The sequence below is a fragment of the Phocoena sinus genome, chromosome 17 (assembly GCF_008692025.1).
Source record: "Phocoena sinus isolate mPhoSin1 chromosome 17, mPhoSin1.pri, whole genome shotgun sequence".
NCBI classification, from domain to species: Eukaryota; Metazoa; Chordata; class Mammalia; order Artiodactyla; family Phocoenidae; genus Phocoena; species Phocoena sinus.
This window is the reverse complement of record NC_045779.1, coordinates 14756631-14773702: the sequence shown is the minus strand read 5'-3', so window position 1 is coordinate 14773702 and position 17072 is coordinate 14756631. Positions and strand designations below refer to the sequence as shown.

At 39.7% G+C, this 17072-nt stretch overlaps 1 protein-coding gene across 1 annotated transcript in view; it reads left to right on the top strand.

Moving 5' to 3' along the window:
• The window catches only part of SLCO5A1 (solute carrier organic anion transporter family member 5A1), a 118807-nt gene extending 103091 nt beyond the window's left edge, over positions 1-15716 (top strand). The window contains exons 6-8 of the mRNA XM_032610320.1: positions 7443-7602; positions 9939-10180; positions 15677-15716. Of these exons, the coding sequence (XP_032466211.1) occupies positions 7443-7602; positions 9939-10180; positions 15677-15716 (442 nt within the window). The remainder of the gene's footprint in view (positions 1-7442; positions 7603-9938; positions 10181-15676) is intronic.
• The last annotated feature ends 1356 nt before the right edge of the window (positions 15717-17072 follow it).

Below are 17072 nucleotides of genomic sequence, written 5' to 3'. Positions count from 1 at the left end.
GATGTGGAGACAACCTAAAGGTCCATCAGCGGCTGAATGGATAAAGAAAATGTCATATATACATATAATGGAATAAGATTCGGCCTTAAAAAAGAAATTATGTAATACGTGACAAGATGGAGGAACGTTGAAGACATTATGCTAAGTGAAAGAAAATAGTCACAGAAAGACAAATACTGTCTGATTCCGCTTATATGAAGTATCTAAAATAGTTAAATTCATAGAATCAAAGAGCAGAATGGTGGTTGCCAGGGTTTGGGGGAAGGGGGAAACATGGAGTGACTAATCAATGGAAACAACGTTTTAATAAAGCAAGATGAACAAGCTTTAATGTTGATGATGCCCAAAGGAGGGGTGTCCATTTCACTAAATGGCCTTGGACAGCCCTCCCCACCCCACAATATGTCAGATCTCCAGTTTCCTTTATCTTCTGAATTTAGAGGGAGGTGTCTTTATGAGGTAGGCAAACATTGACGATTGTGCCAAACTTTGATCCTTAGGGTAATTGCTGGCAATTTAAACAGTAATATTAACTTGGTTTTGGTCACTCAGTATAGATTACATTAAAGATTTATTCACTTCCCTTCAAAATAAATCTTTATTTTTCTAAAACAAAATAAAACAATAACAACAAAAAAGGTGACTAAGCGCTAGACATCTGCTGTACAACTTTGTGCCTGTAGTCAACAATACTGTACTGTACACTTGAAATTTTGTTAAGAGAGTAGATCTCGTGTTAAGTGCTCTAACCACAATATGACAAAATTAAAGGAAAAAAATTCAGAATTTGATTCTCCTAGCACCCACAATTTCCCTGCAGTTTTAATTAAGAAATGTGTTTTGCTTCCCCTCTGTGTCTGCCGAGCTGTATTTCGCACAGGTGTTTCCTAATCATTTTGTCGACAAAGGAGCCAGTGAAAACTGTAGCTTAAGCAATACTTTATATAAACACATTGTATAATGTGAGTTGTTTGCTCTTTACCTTCAAATAATTTTTTCAGATGGGGTTAAATCTGATGTCCATGTACAGAAGTTTTCAACAGTACTGTCTTGATAAATCATTTAATAATTCTAGCTTTATTATCTTTCATTCATCAAGTGTCATCTCTTTGAACTTAAACTAAAATCTATTATATCATCTTCTGATTTGGAGACTTGAGTTACTGGGTCAGAACTTTTCCAGGGATGATTTCCTGAGCTATGACATGACGAAGATGCATTTGCTCAGTTTTCTGAGAACATTTTCGGCAATGAGTGTGATCCACCAGTCCACCCGTCCAAAATCTCAGGGGTTGGGGTATTCTTCTCAAGTTACTTCTCTCAATATAGTTTTATTGTCCCAAGGCACTAAGACGTAAATATTGTCTGTTAATTCAGACCTTGGCTGCAACTCACCAAAGGTACATTTCATCATCTTTGTCACCACTCCTGAACTTGCCATCCTGCCAGTATTTAGATAGCATTCTACTACCAGCCCTTGAGTGACTAGCATTTCTAGCCAGATCATTCCTAATTTCTCTAATTAAACCGTTCCTGTCTTCTGTGTTTCACAGACAACTTACCCTTCTGAACGTTTTTTTTTTCCTACTTAATTTCTTTGGTGACATTCAAGATCTTTTATTTATTATAGGTATTACTAATTTTAAAGGCAATTCCTGAAAAGTAGAGAAAAAATAGTTTACTTAAAGGATCTTAGATATGTGTGTTTCTGGATTATCTTGGCTACTTTTATTAATAGGCTTACAGTTCATTTCTAGCTGTAAGTATATGATTTGATCTATTTTTGGCTCTATTGGGGAGAAACAAGCAAAATTTGCTTTACTTCCTTTTTAGGAGTATTGAGGAGATATAAAATATAAGCAAATTTTCTTTCCAGTGAGTTTTAAGTTTTGTAACTGAGATCTAAACAAATTACAGGAACTCTGTAAAACTATATAATATCTGTTTAAACACAGTAAGCCTTGAACCTATATTATTAAACTCAGGGCCAAAATTGCCATTCATATTAACATAGTCAATAGAAAATGTTCATCATATAATGTTAGCAGGAAAAATAGAATTTAGAACACTCTGTGAAATCTTGATAACAATATGTTATTAACGTTAATTTATATGCATATTGAAAGAAGAGCAAAGGGAAGTAAATATACTAAAAGCATAATGGTGGATATTCCTGGATTGTAGCATTACTGTGTGAGTTGAATTTGACTTTTTAGTCCTTTTGTATTTTCCAAATTTTCTACAATGAATATGTATTACTTTAAAAATAAATAAAGGCATTTCAAGACGTTGTTCAAGGGACACATCATTTTATTAAAAATGATTCTGGATTTAAAGAGACAGTTTGTATAAGTTGTAGGTTATTATATGTAAATTTCAAGTTATATCTGGTTTGAATTTGTTGACTACAAAGCTAAAGGAAGCTTTAACAATAAAAAGAATGATTGGATGCCGTAACCGTAACTTTCATGACTATAGTCCTGGGGAACCTTAAGCTATCCCATGAGTTATTACATACCCCCCTGTGTTGATCATGTAGGCAGGAGGCAGGAGGGGCGTTGACAGCCATTAACTATTAGGCTGTTAAGGTCATACAGCTTCTAAATGGTAGGCCTAAAACTGGACCCTCATCTAGTTTTCTGACTGTTCTCTATATGAGTAAATAAGAAAATGACACCTTCCTTTTTGAAAAGAAAATCATCATGAAGGCCTTTTGTGCTCTTTGTGTTTGTGACTGTGTTACTTTTATTTCAGTATCTTCATGCCTGTTATGTGCTAGGAACTTGCTGGGCGCTGGCTATCCATTTACTTATCTAATCCTCCCATCAACCCTGCGATATAGATATTCTGGTCTCTGTTTTACAACACAAGTGAAGTCTCTCTAGATTTGTTCATGGCACTGGTGAATTGTAGATATGGAGTTGAACCCACTCTTTTTATTTATTATTTTATTTTTTTATTTGTGGCCGTGCTGAGCAGCTTGCGGAATCTTAGTTCCCTGACCAGGGATTGAACCTGGGCCCTCAGCCATGAAAGCACAGAGTCCTAACCACTGGACCACCAGGGAATTCCCTGAACCCGCTCTCTCTGACTCTAATGCTCAGCACAGTGAGAGCTGAGTGCCAGGAAAGCTGCGTTAGAGGAAGAAAAAGGAGGAGGGAGAGCACACAGAAGACTCAAGGGAAACCATGGCCAGTTACACAAAGTGGGTCTGTTGCCGTGGGGGTTTAAGGGGACACACTATGGAGACAGAGATAACTGGGTTTACATCCCTCCCTGATTCTTACTAGTTCTGTGAACTTTAACAGTACCTGTCTTATCCTCTCAGATATTCAGTTTCATTATCTGAAAGCTGGAGACACAGTCATAATAATTTTAATTCTCATGAGGAATACATGAGGTAACTTCTGTAGAGATCTCAGTGCACAAGTCCTGGAGTAAAATTAGGATTATGTAAGTGTTAGTCCTAAATGATAATGATGATGATGATGATGATAGTAGTATTATTTATAAACCTGAAGTTGCACAGCTGTATCTGGCCAAGGAAGGGCTTTAATATAAAGCCAAGAATTTAAGCGGAATTAAAAAGAAACATTCTAATTGAAGTCCCCTTAAAGACTGAGATAGATTGATAAAAATTTAAGAAATTATGAGAAAGATACCATTTTTTTTAGTTGATTAGTATATTTTGCCTGAAAGGTTTTTGTTGCGTGGGTCATATTCTTTTAATCCATGTGGCTTGAATATAAGACGGATGGATCCCTATTTGTCATATCTCTTAGTAAGGAGAAGATTAACAGGAGGCAGAAAGAAGGTTAAGGGGCTCCTCTTTGATTTGTGGAAACCAGTAGAAGTGTGTCAGGTGGGGAAGTCCAAGCGTTCTTTAGGTTTTGGGGTGGGGTGATGTGACACAATTGTGTGTGTGTGTGTGCGAGAATATGTGTGTGATTTGAGAGCAACTGTATCCTTACATACCCAGCTGTAATGGCTCCATGGTAGAGATTTTTCCTCATGTTAAACCTCAATCTGTTTTATTGTTGTATGTTACTTTAAATAAATATTGATCCTTAAGCAACTGATTTAATGAAAATTAGGCAGCAAGCTCGCTCTTCTTCCCTTTTCTGTTCATTTTGGTCTCCCCATGGCTGGTTTCCTTAAAGCCTCAATGATTGTGGGGCATGTCATTACACCTTTCATAGTTTCCTAGGCTTGAAAATCAGTAAGCTGTACTAGTTAACCTCAGAGTCTCCTCCCGTCTCTCTAATTCTATAATTCCATGATATTTATAGTAACATGTCATGTGTGACCTAGGTTTACAGCTTGGACCATGTAGTTATAAGGCATTTGTTAGTGAGTCATTGTTCCTGTCATGGAAAGAACACTTACATGGACATTGAGTTAACACGAGCCTCTTGTTTGCAAGGCTGACTTGTCAGTAATGTTTTCGTTTATTAGAAAGGTGATGTACTTACTGTCCCTTTGCACAAGGATGAGTGTGGTGTATTAGTCCTTGTAAATTTTGTACTCCCCTGATGGTCTTAGCTCAGGCTAATGAGAGGTTGCTTGGAGTGACTCAGATTTAAACACTTGCACTATTATTCTAATCCAGTCTGTCTTCTGGAGTGTGAGTGATAGTCAAACAAGACGTTATTATTCTTAAAAATAATTGTTTTTTAAATCAGCGCAATGTAAAGGATGAACTGTGTCAGCATCTTTCTTTTTTTTTGTGCCACTATGGCCTTTTTCCCGAATGACATTTTCCATGAATGCCTCTTTCTTTTCACTGCTATTTATATTTGTTGCTTGTTTTGATTTTCTTAGAGCTTTCCATATGGTATCATTTCTTTGTATCAGACACCATGATCTCATGAGAAAAGCGAGCATACCCAAGGGTGACCTGGGACTGTACCTTTGTTTCCAGAACTCAGGAATACTTTTGCCTTCCTGTCATTGATGTGTGTTCTGAGCATCTGTTGACATTCTCTTTAGATTCCTTTCTCTTGAGTGGACATACCCATAAAGGAGAGGTATTGAAATATGTGGCCGTCATAAATGAATACGAAGCATGCTGTTAATAGGAAATTCCGTGTAACTTTTAAATATGCCTAGTAAAGACCCTATTGTATGGATTTGAAGCGTGTCATTTTTAGTGACTAAGCATGCAGGCATATAAGTCCCTTTTATTTGGTCATGGCTTGCAGGTTGGTTCTTGCAGAACTAGTGAAGATAATAGTAATTCACATAGAATACGCTTCATGTGATATCAATTAAAATAGCACTAATCGGGACTTCCCTGGTGGTCCAGTGGTTGAGAATCTGCCTTCCAATGCAGGGGTTGCGGGTTCGAGCCTTGGTTGGGGAAAAAAGATCCCACTTGCCGCGGGGCCACTAAGCCCATGCGCCACAACTAAAGAGCCCGCAGGCTGCAACTAAGACCCAACGCAGCCAAAAAAAAATAAATTAATAAATAAATGTTTTGTAAAAATAGCACCAATCGGCCTCATAATGAATCATTTGGCTTCCTTAGACGTCCATTTCATCATCCTTGGAATGTGGAAATAGGTCTAGAACAGGGTTTCTCAGACTCAGTATATCGAGATTTGGGTCAGTTAATTCCTCATCCTGGGGAGGGGCTGTTCTGTATGTTGTTGAACTTTTAGAAGCAGCCCTGGCCTCTGCCCACTAGATGCCAGTAGCATCCCTTTAGTTGTGACAAACAAAAATGTCTCCTGACATTGCCGAAATTGCTGCCCCTGTGAGAACTACTGGTCCCGAATCACATTTTAAAGGTATATTCAATTTATTTATTTGGCTGCATTGGGTCTTCGTTGCTGTGCGCAGGCTTTCTCTAACTATCAAATGGTATGATTCTAAGAGTTGGTGAATATAATAATTATGAGAGCCTTGTGACAATTTCTTCTGTGGAGGGATATGAATGAAGAATAGAGTTTATTTTCCTTCTGCCTCTTTGGAAGTCTTTCTTGGTAAGGTTTAAATATTGCTGTGAACTTGTTCCTTCCATTAAAATTCGATGACTCAGTTATCAACGTGTGACAGAGGACACAGGAGAAAAGCCTTTGAACAAACAACACTTTAAGTTTGTGGATTTAATACATATGGTTGGGATGGACTAGGCTACTGGGTGAGTGGTTACTCAGCATAGTCATTAAAGGTAAGTCCTGGAACATAACAGACATTCCAAAATATCTGCTGAATGGAGGGAGGATGGTAGTTGGACAGGTGAATGAAGGATCTGCTGTTGCCGGTTCATGAGGCTTTAGGAAGGGTACGTCATCAGTGACACCTAAAAATGATGGTCATGAAAGCAAAGGAAGGAGGTCATTGGATGTGAGCATTCAAAGCCCCTTTCATCCTTCCATGATTCCCTCCGGGTACCTGCCTGCCTCTGTCTTTCCATAGCCATTTCCTTACCTCTCTCTCTCAGGCCCTATATCCTTACTTGCCTGCTCTCCTCCCCTTTTTTAGATTTTTTTGGATGTGGACCATTTTTAAAGTCTCTATTGAATTTGGTACAATACTGCTTCTGTTTTATGTTTTGGTCTTTTGGCCACGAGGCATGTGGGATCTTAGTTCCCCAACCAGGGATCAAACCCGCACCCCCTGCATTAGAAGTGCAGAGTCCTAACCACTGGACTGCCAGGGAAGTCCCTTTTCCCCCTTTTATATTTCTTGCCTGAACTGATTTTATTAGAGTTTAAAATATTGTATCACTTCTTTGAATCAGACATCATGATCTCATGAAAAAACGGAACCCATCACGTTTGCCTGTAAATCCACATCTGGACATTCTTGAGGGAAGGAGAGTTTAATGGTTCTTCTCTGGTCATCTGAATCAAACCAGTGATGTGATTCCTGACGGTCTTTGAAAAATCACCTCCTTTTGATTTTTCAGAGTCCCATGTCTTTCTTTGATAATTTATTCCAGAATAATGAAAGGTTTTGGTCAAAGGACCTTATGTTGATAACTCTGATTGATGGATTCCACGTTAATGTCCTCATCATATTATTAGTTTAGCACAGGAGAGTATTTCTTCCATTTTACAGTTAAAGGAATCGAGGGTCCAATTTGTTAAGACATAGAGCCAAGTGTCTATAGTAAGTGAGTAGTTTAGTTATATGAAGGTTAGAACTTCTGAGCTCAGATCCATATCGCCAAGATGGAGGATAGAATCAAGGTATGATAAATAATTTGATACGAACGTCGTACTGAATCTGTAGGACCAGAAAACTGAAACATTTCGTTTGCTTCATGTTTTGTTTTAAAGTCATAAAAATAATTATCTAGGGTGCTACGTCAAGGTACCATGGCTTTGATTTCATGGGAATATCTTCTCTAAAACAGACACACGACTGAACATGAAGAACCGTCCTGTGAGTTTTATTTTAGCAAATTTTTCTCACGATCTACTTTTTTCCCTTAGACCTTCTCTGACCATGCCACATAGGAATCTGACAGGAAGCTGCAATGTGAATTGTGGTTGTAAAATACACGAGTATGAGCCAGTCTGTGGATCGGATGGAATTACATACTTTAACCCTTGTCTGGCTGGCTGTGTTAATAGTGGTAACATGAGCACTGGGGTGAGTATATTTCACAAGTTCCTGTACTGTTGTTAGATTTCATATGCGAACACAAGGCTTCAGTCTCCCTTTTCAAGAAACTTCAAATAATCTACAAAATACCTTCTGTCAAACACCCAGAGGAAAGAAAATTATGCAATAGTATATCATTTTTTTTTCCAGGGACGATTGGAGCATTTGTGTATGGTGATCTGATTCCACGTCAGCACGCCCCTGCTTACATTCTGTGCCAACCCAGTGAAATTTTATAAGGTTGAATGCTAGCTTTCTCCTTTGTTACCCTGACAGGGCCCTTGTGATGGACTTGAAGGTCAAGACGACCACATTTGGTGCTGATAGAAGAGAATAGGAGAGCACCTCCCCTGATCAGAGCCTGTAGATGGGCAATGGCCATTTTTCATAGACTGTCAGTTCAGACTTTTTTTTTAAACGTTCAGAGTAAAGATATTTCTGTCAGTTCAAGAATAGGCTATTTTGAGAATTCCCTTCCCCGTGAATTATAAATAGTCTGTAATACTGTGGGAGAAGGTTTTCATATTCTACTCAGTTCTTTATTGAGCCTTGTTTCATTCTTTACATAAGAACAGATTGTAGGAGGCTGCTTTCATTAAAAGGTTAAAGTGCATTTACTTGTTCTGTGCAGGCGATATGGGACTATACTGTTGACTGCCTCTTTTGGGGATGTCATATTTGATTTCTGAGTTTTAAACTATAGTGATAAATTGAGATTCCTTTTGCTGGCCCCCCGTTATGTAATTGGTGAGCTCCAGGGTGTGACTGAATTGAAAGGGACGATGAGATCTATTCTCAGTGGCTAAGTTCTTCCCTGGGAGTGAGTGAGTCCTCTGGTACAGCGTGCTTATTTTGTTTTAACTTTAAAAATAACTTTATTACACTCACTTGATATCATGCTGAAAATTGACAACACAAGCGTAGAAGTAGCACAAAAGCGTGAAGTGTCTCTGTCTTATCACAATTTGAAAAATTGATACATACTTTTCTAACAACAGAGGTATGGATTATTCCTATTTAAGCAGCCATGTATACACTTGTCTTCTAGTCTAGTTATTGGAAAGGATAAATCAGAAATATGCAAAGATGTCTTGCTACACATTGTAGGGTTAACCAAACAACACACTAAAAACTCAATTCATAAAGAAAACCAAGAGCATTGCATAATTAAAACTCAATAGCAACTTTGACCAACCTTACCCGTGGCAATAAATGTGGACGTAAGTATGCCTAAGGAGGTCATGCACACAGATGACCACGTGTCCTATTTTATGGAATCTAGTTCCATTTCTGGACTATCTTTCCTGGGAGTGCAAAAAGAAGGGGGTGGAAGGAGATAACATCAGGCTTTCTGGACCTCACTCTGGTCCAGACATCTGGTCATTTGCCAAGGTAAACAATAACCTGAGGCTTCAAAACTCTCTTCAGGGGAGTGGGGAAAACATGGGCTCCTTGGGGATCATATCCCCGGGTCAGCCATCATTCTTACAAAGAGGCCCACAGTCCTTGGAGCACAGGCAGTCAAACAGTGGCCCATTTGTTCCTCCTGCTTCTCTAGGGGGTCAACAGGTCGCAATGACAGTGAATTCATCTGGTGTCCATTCAGTAAAAGCAGCATAATAGGCAGGAAAGGTTAATTGGCTGTTTTGTTTGAAACACGTTTTTAGTCCCTTGCATTAGCTGGTTTCAAATGAAACAGCCAATGATACGTTCACTATTATAGACGCTGAAGTCGTCACGGTTGCGTTATGAATTTTCTGTATTTATTTAACAGATGTTTACTTTAGGTCCTACACTGTGTTCAGGGTTATGCTAGGCACAAATAAAAATAAGGCTTAGTTTCTGTTTTTGAAGGGCTTCTTTAATTGGAGAGCCCAAGAATTAAACAGCCATGGAAACAGCATACGATTATGGCCCCGAATGAGCATACGGGATGTGAATGGTATAGAACTGAATGCTGAAAGCTTCTTATCAAACTTTAGGTTTAAACAATCTTGACCAGCAGATTGTGATGTTGTTAGATGCACTCTTTGGGTCCTAACTGTTAAAACGAGGAAGATATTTTCTTTTCTTTCTTTTTCTTTTTGGCCGCTCTGTGAGGCTTGTGGGATCTCAGCTCCCCAACCAGGGATTGAACCCGGGCCATGGCAGTGAAAGCCTGGAATCCTAACCACTAGGCCACCAGGGAACTCCCAGAAGATATTTTCAATGAAATATTCTGCATATTTTTAAATACTAGAGTGATTTTAGAGCATTTGAACTTTGTCTGACTGTTCCTGTGCTGAATTTTGCTTAGCATCCAACTGATCTTTGTTATCACTTAGATACGGAATTACACAGAGTGCACCTGTGTCCAAAGCCGCCAAGTGATCACGCCTCCCACAGTGGGGCAGCGCAGCCAGGTCCGCGTGGTTATTGTCAAAACGTATCTCAATGAGAACGGCTATGCTGTGTCTGGGAAGTGTAAACGGAGCTGTAACACCCTCATCCCGTTCTTAGTTTTTCTGTTCATAGTGACCTTCATCACAGCATGTGCCCAGCCATCAGCCATCATAGTAACTCTCAGGTGAGGACAGCATTCAACGTCTAGGGTGGGTTATACACTCAGAGTTGCCAGAATTCCTGGTCCAGACTGGGGGCTGATGTGGTAAAACAGGGAGGAAAGCAACGTGAGATTGTGCAGGAAAGTGCTCCGACATTTACCTGGTGAACTTAAGAGAAGGGAGTTTTCCCATGTCAGGAAAGGAAAGGAAGATGGTAGCATTTCATACTTCCGAACTTTCTTTATTCAGATGCGTTCTCTCCCTATAGGTCAGGGAAACTTATTTTGGGTGCCTTTGGTCCCTGAAGTCTCTACCCTAAAAGGTTCAAGTTCAGGAACTGAAAGCCGTGGCCGTTGTAGCTACAAGAAACCTGGCCCTAGAGGAGGCGGCAAGTCATTTGGGGAAGCTGCTAAATTGTGCACATAGCGAAGAATATTATCTCCAACCTTGTAGATGGTTAATACCCCAGGATCCGTGCCATTGCTGCTGGTCTTGCAGTTCCAAATGCTGCTTTAATAAATTTCACTGTCATAAAATTTTGACATCGAATCAAGGAAAGGGCAGACCCGGAAACGTATTTATTAAGTTGTTCGTGCTGTGCTTTCTTTGCTGTGTTACATATCCTGTTCGTGTTGTTTGGCTTCTAAGAGAGAATGTGAAAGTTACCTGAATGGAAGCCCTATTTAAAATGCTGACACCAGCACATTCGGATCAGAGTTTTGGTATTCGCAGTAAAGACTGCAGTGGACCAAGGAAGGAAGGGGGCAGCGTGGTGAAGAAACAAAAGCACGCCCACAGCAGCCTTAGGGGGGCTGGGATGCAGGGTGATGAGGGAGTGAGGGGTGTCAGTCTCTATTCTCCCTTTTATGTCCTCCCTGGTTCCTCAGTACCCCACAATGCTGGGCACCTGGTGGGATGCATCTGCTGAGACGTCATTCTTAGCAGGGCAGTTGGGCTGCTCCCATGCTTTTTCTGCATGTTCTGACTTCCCTTCTATGGGATGCTGAGTTAGACGATGTTCAGCCGATGCGTTCCTTGATAGATAACAGCACACGAAAGTCCCATTGGTCCCAATGGTTGACTCACTCAGTTCCTCCATCAGCAGATACTTACGGAGTATCAAAAATGTGTTCCAGACTGGGGAAATTGCTATGAGAAAATAAAGAAATTAGGGGAAAAGATGACAAACATGCTGGTCCTTGGGAATTTTACATTATATACTAAGAACCCTATGTGTATGGATGGGATAGAAAGGATAAAGTACTCCGTCATGAAAAAATGTGAATCATTAATAATGTAACACTTTGAACTTTAATTCTACAAGAGACGTTAAATAACCCAGACAAGGGCTGCGCATTTTATAATGTCCAAACATGGCAGATCACCAGTTGGCTTCTAACCCAAAACTTGAGAAAAGGATCCCTTTAATCTTTACTAATTACAAAATCAATAGACTCCAATCTTCCTGCCATGTGGGAATTACTTGGAGCATAAGTGTTAGGAAAAGAAGAGGATGTGAGGTGACTGGGGAGGGTTCATTCTTTTTCTAACTTTTGACTTGTTTCCTACACATTTTGGGACCATTTTTTTTAAAAAAACCTGTTTTCTCTATACTTGAGAAGTTACAGGAGTCGTGTTCAGTGTACACACCTACCATTCTGGAAAGTGCAGGCAAACAGAGAAAAAGAATGCAATAGTTAGGATAAAATGCTATATATATATATAAATAAATAAATAAATATATATATATATATATATATATATATATATATAATTTTTTTAACAGAATTGATTTTGCAAACTCAGAGCCACTTCAGTACCTTCAGCAAACTCAGTTAGAGCCACTTCTGTACCTTCACCTTCTATACCTTCAGCTCTGAACCTTTGTCCTTCCACCGTTATTTACACAAAAAATAGAGTTAATCGGAGTTTCTTTGCAGTCTCACTGGGGAGACCTTTATTCGGTGATTTAGCCATAATCGGTCTTGTTCTGCTATTGTTAGTAAATTCTAGCGAATTCAGTATTTTGGCCCAGCATGTTTGGTCCCTGGCTCTCTCGCTAAGCAAGCTTGATTTGACATTCATTTTCCTCAGGTCGTTATTCTAAAACATTTCTTTCTTTACCTTCCTCGTAGGTCCGTAGAAGATGAAGAGAGACCTTTTGCCCTGGGAATGCAGTTTGTTTTATTGCGAACACTTGGTATGTTCCTGTATTTCCAAGAGTGCCTCTCTGTTCCTCTTTGTAGACGGCAAATTTCCACTGTCCTTTAAAAATGGCAAGTCATTTGTTACCATTCATAGTAGCTAGGATTTCACAGGTTAGTGGCGAGGCACAACTTCCTCATTTCCTGACTTGGACTAAAAGCTGACCAATTCTGTCACTGATGAAAGAAAACAAAACTGACTTTAGATCAGTTGCTCTTTCACTGTGAACATAAACTTGGGCTAAATTCCCCAGGGTTTTGTAGAGTAAGAAATCTTGAACCAAGAAATTGTTACGGGCTTATGATCCTGTTTTTTTGGTCCCTTTTGTGCCTTTGTAACATGAAAGTGATGGGAATTGGTGCTCATTTTTTTTTTGTGTGTGTGAAAACTTCAATTCCTTACTTCTTTCCAGTCATTTTATTGGGCCGGATAAAGAGTATACCGATCAAGTTTCCTGAGGAAAAGAGATTAAAAATTCTACACACACACACACACAAAAAAGAAAGTTTTCCAAACTGATATATAAGGACTAGGTTTTGCTTATTAACAAAGAAGCTCGTTAGCGCTATGTCAGTGGGGTAAGTCCCAGAGTTTATTTGGACATGAAGAACAGTCTTCTGGTTTTTACAAACACTGCATCACTTGTGATGTCTTGGGACAGTGACTGGGAAACAGCGTGTGAAGTGGCCCATTCCCTTGGTGGATTTCAATGTATTTTTATATGACTTCCTCATCGTCAGGCATATTTTTTCTGTCTTAAGTGGCAGTCTGTCATCTTCTTTCAGCTGTTATTTTCCCCAGTAATCAGTATCATTGTCCACAGCACAAAAAATTACTTCTTTGACTCAAGCTGCTTATTTCAATCTTGAAGGATGAAACATTTTAAACCCTTAAAAATCATCTGGCCCTTGACAACATGAATGCGCTCTGAAATTCTCATTTTGTCTCATGTTGTGCTCGATGGCCCAGACTTAGAGTGAGGACTTGTCAGTGGGCATCAAAGGCTTCTGGTTGCTTTGAATTAGGTGGCTTATTATTATTTTTTTAATATCAGATTTTAATTTTACTTATTTTGCGGAGGGGGCGCCGTGCCACATGGCTTCTGGTATCTTAGTTCCCCGACCAGGGATTGAACCCCCGCCATGGCAGTGAAAGCACCAAGTCCTAACCACTGGACCACCAGAGAACTCCCTGGGCGGCTTATTTTTTTGGTAACGTTAATACTTTGAAAGCACCGTTTTCCAAAGAACGCTGGTTCAAGGAACTACTGACATTCTTTGATTTAGTTATGAAGTTTGCCTTGTACTTCTCATTGAAAACAAAAAAGTTATTTTCAAAGAAGGAAATTTGTTTAGCAAAGGGGTAGTTGAATAAGAAAAGAAAAAAGTAGTTCCTCCTTTTTGCTTGGCCTATCTCTGATGCCAGGGGCTTGGGTGATTTCATATGGATGCGGAATAAGTCAAGAGATGCACACCACAGCGTAAGGAATTAGTGGAGGGAGAACAAACATATCAGGCATTTATTATTTAATTCAACCTTACCTTAAGTTCCACTGATTATGAAAAAGTATAGTTAGGCCAACCAGCCACTTTCCATTTCCCCAAGTGCCAAAGCAAAAAGAGAGTTTCAGGTATTTCAATGATGTTAAACTTTTGAAAAGTGAAACATAGTTGATGTACAATATTATGTTAGTTTCCAGTGTACTACATAACAATTTGACATTTGCAAACATTACAACATGATCACGATGATAAGTCCAGTAACCATCTATCCCCATACAACATTATTATAATATTATTGACCGTAGTCCTTATGCTGTGTATTACATCCCTGTGACTTATTTATGATTTAAGTTTTGTACCTCTTAATCCCCTTCATCTATTTTGCCCAGCCCAATAATGTTACATTTCAGTTGTAGTGACCATATCTCCTTTTAAATGAATACAGCGTATTTAAAAATGTATCACTTGGGGGACTTCCCTGGCAGTCCAGTGGTTAAGACTCCGTGCTGCCAATGCAGAGGGCTCGGGTTCCATCCCTGGTCAGGGTATTAAGATCCCACATGCCGTGCGGTGCAACCAAAAGATAAAAATGTACCACTCGCAGCCTCCTGGGCTATTAGCCCACCTGTCCTCTCTCCCTTCTTCCTCTCCTCCTTCCCTTCCTCCCTTCTCTCTTTTCTTCTTCCTTTCCTTCCATTCATCACTTCCTTTTATAAACTCTTATTGAGGATCCGTGGGCTGTCCTGGTAGGTCCTTGGGATGTGAAGAATAAAAGGCATGGTCCCCGCCATCGAGGAGCTTATGGGTGACAGATTTACAAATAGTTTAAATACTGGGTGATAGTGGACAAAATGGAGGTGTACACAAAATGCAATGGTAATATGGTAGCATCTGAATGAGTCAGGAATTTAAAGGGGGAGTAGATATTTGCAAGGTGAACAAGTTGGGAATGGCATGTGATGAAGGAAGTCTACTTGGGTAGACATTTTTCCTTATGGGAGTAAAGAAATGTCTACATCGTAGCCCAAACAATGAAGCTGCTACTCATCACAGGTGCTGCATAAGCTGTAAAGATGATATTATGCCTTATTTATTTCCATTCTCCAAGAGCCATCTGATGTGGTTTCCGACTTATAGGACACAGTGCTTGCCTTATGCTCTTCCTGCATCCAAGGCTAGAACCCAACCCACAAGAACTAAGTGTACTGAATTTTTGTGGATCATAAAGGGTTCTAATATGGCCAGTTGTGTATTTCATAACAAAATCTGATTTTTTAAGTTTAGAAGGATTCCCTAATTGCATTTCTTTTTTTTCTCGGCTGGGCAGAGAGGCTTGTGGGATCTTAGGTCCCACACCAGGGATTGAACCCTGGGGCTACGGCAGTGAAAGCACCGCGTGCTAACCACTGGACTGCCAGGGAGCTCCCCTCCCTCATTGCATTTTTAGCAATAGAAATTTTTATGTCTAAAGATGTGTTAATGCTTTTTAGACGTTTTATATCATACTATGTCAACTCTAATAAATAATAACAAATTATAAAATAAATATCATTAAATGCCTGAAAACCAAAACACATCCTGACTGAGTTGCAAACTAGAAGATTTAAAGTATTTACAATTTAGTGAGCATTTCTATGATAAGAATATTATGACAAGATGTGGTACATATTTACAAAAAATCAAGTAACGCGAGAAAACCACTCCCTTCAACTGGTTTTTAGAGCTAACAAGCATCCTGTTTATTTACAGATCTGTTTCCTCTTATAAGATGTGCTAACTAGTTTCCTTTTTCTTTTTCTCCGACGACTCTAGCGTACATTCCTACTCCGATTTACTTTGGAGCAGTTATTGACACTACCTGCATGCTGTGGCAACAGGAGTGTGGCGTGCAGGGCTCTTGCTGGGAGTACAATGTCACATCATTTCGTTTTGTCTATTTTGGTTTGGCAGCTGGCCTCAAACTTGTTGGCTTCATTTTCATTTTTTTGGCCTGGTACTCCATTAAATACAAGGAGGAAGAGCTACAGAGGCAGAGGTGGAGGGAATTCCCTCTGAGCACTGTGAGTGAGACGGTGGGCCACACCGACGGTGCCGATAAGTCTGTCCGGACTAGATCCTGCCCAGCTTTCGGCACCCAGGGAGAATTCCACGAAGAGACTGGTCTGCAAAAAGGGATCCAGTACACAGCACAGACCTATCCGGGGCCCTTCCTAGAAGCAATAAGTTCCTCCCCAGACCAGGGGCTGGAAGAAAGCCCTGCTGCCATGTAGCCTCCCTTCTGAAGCTTGAAAATGGAAGACTTTTGTTGGTTGAGTTGAATATGGGGACTCGAGAAACACCCGTGCCTTCTTTTCTTTCTTTCTTTTTTTAACCTCTAAAGACACAATCCTCAAACCAACAAAACTCAGTATACACAGCCACTGTTGATTGAGGGCTGGATACCTCAACAAGACTGAGCCTTTCCCCGCTTCTCTCCAAGAAAAAGGAGTTTAGATAGATTTGTTACCGTTTCTGAGTTGTTAATTTTGACGCTAATGCTCCCATATGGTATAAGGCTGGGTGTGTGATTAACAGAATCATGGGAAGTGTGACGGCGGTGCATATCATTAGCATGCGCTCTGAACAAGGGTGAGCTTGACCATGATTTTGCATTGACAAAGCAAAGTGTTTAGGTATGAACACCTACTGTGAGTCCTGCTACAAAGCACAAATGAATTTGCCTCAACTATGCAATTTGATTGGGAAACTGTAAGTGCAGCACGTTACTTTTGGTGTCAGAGACTAAAGCAGATACGGTTCTGAAATTAGGAAGCTAAACTTTCCCTAAAGTACTGTTAATAGCATTGTAAGCCATAGCAGAGCTAAAAATCAGGTAGAACTTTTCAGATGCTTCAAAGGAACCTTAAGCGTAGCGTGAAAAAGGGAACAGCTACTTCGTTTCATAAGACACATTCTCTTTTAGTCTATCTGCCCCACCGTAAAGGAGTTAAAGAAGCTGCTGAACCTGAGAGCGTGAATAGCAACTTCAGGATTCTTTCATAAGGGGTTTTAACACTCCATGTGCTAAACAATATGGCGAGAAACTGTCATTTGAGATGCATAATAAGGAAAGAAACTGATGGCTTTCTCATCCAAAGAAAATTGCTGCAGAAATTCTTTTAGGTTTTTTTTTTTTAGTATAAATTTATTTATTTATTTTCGGCTGCAT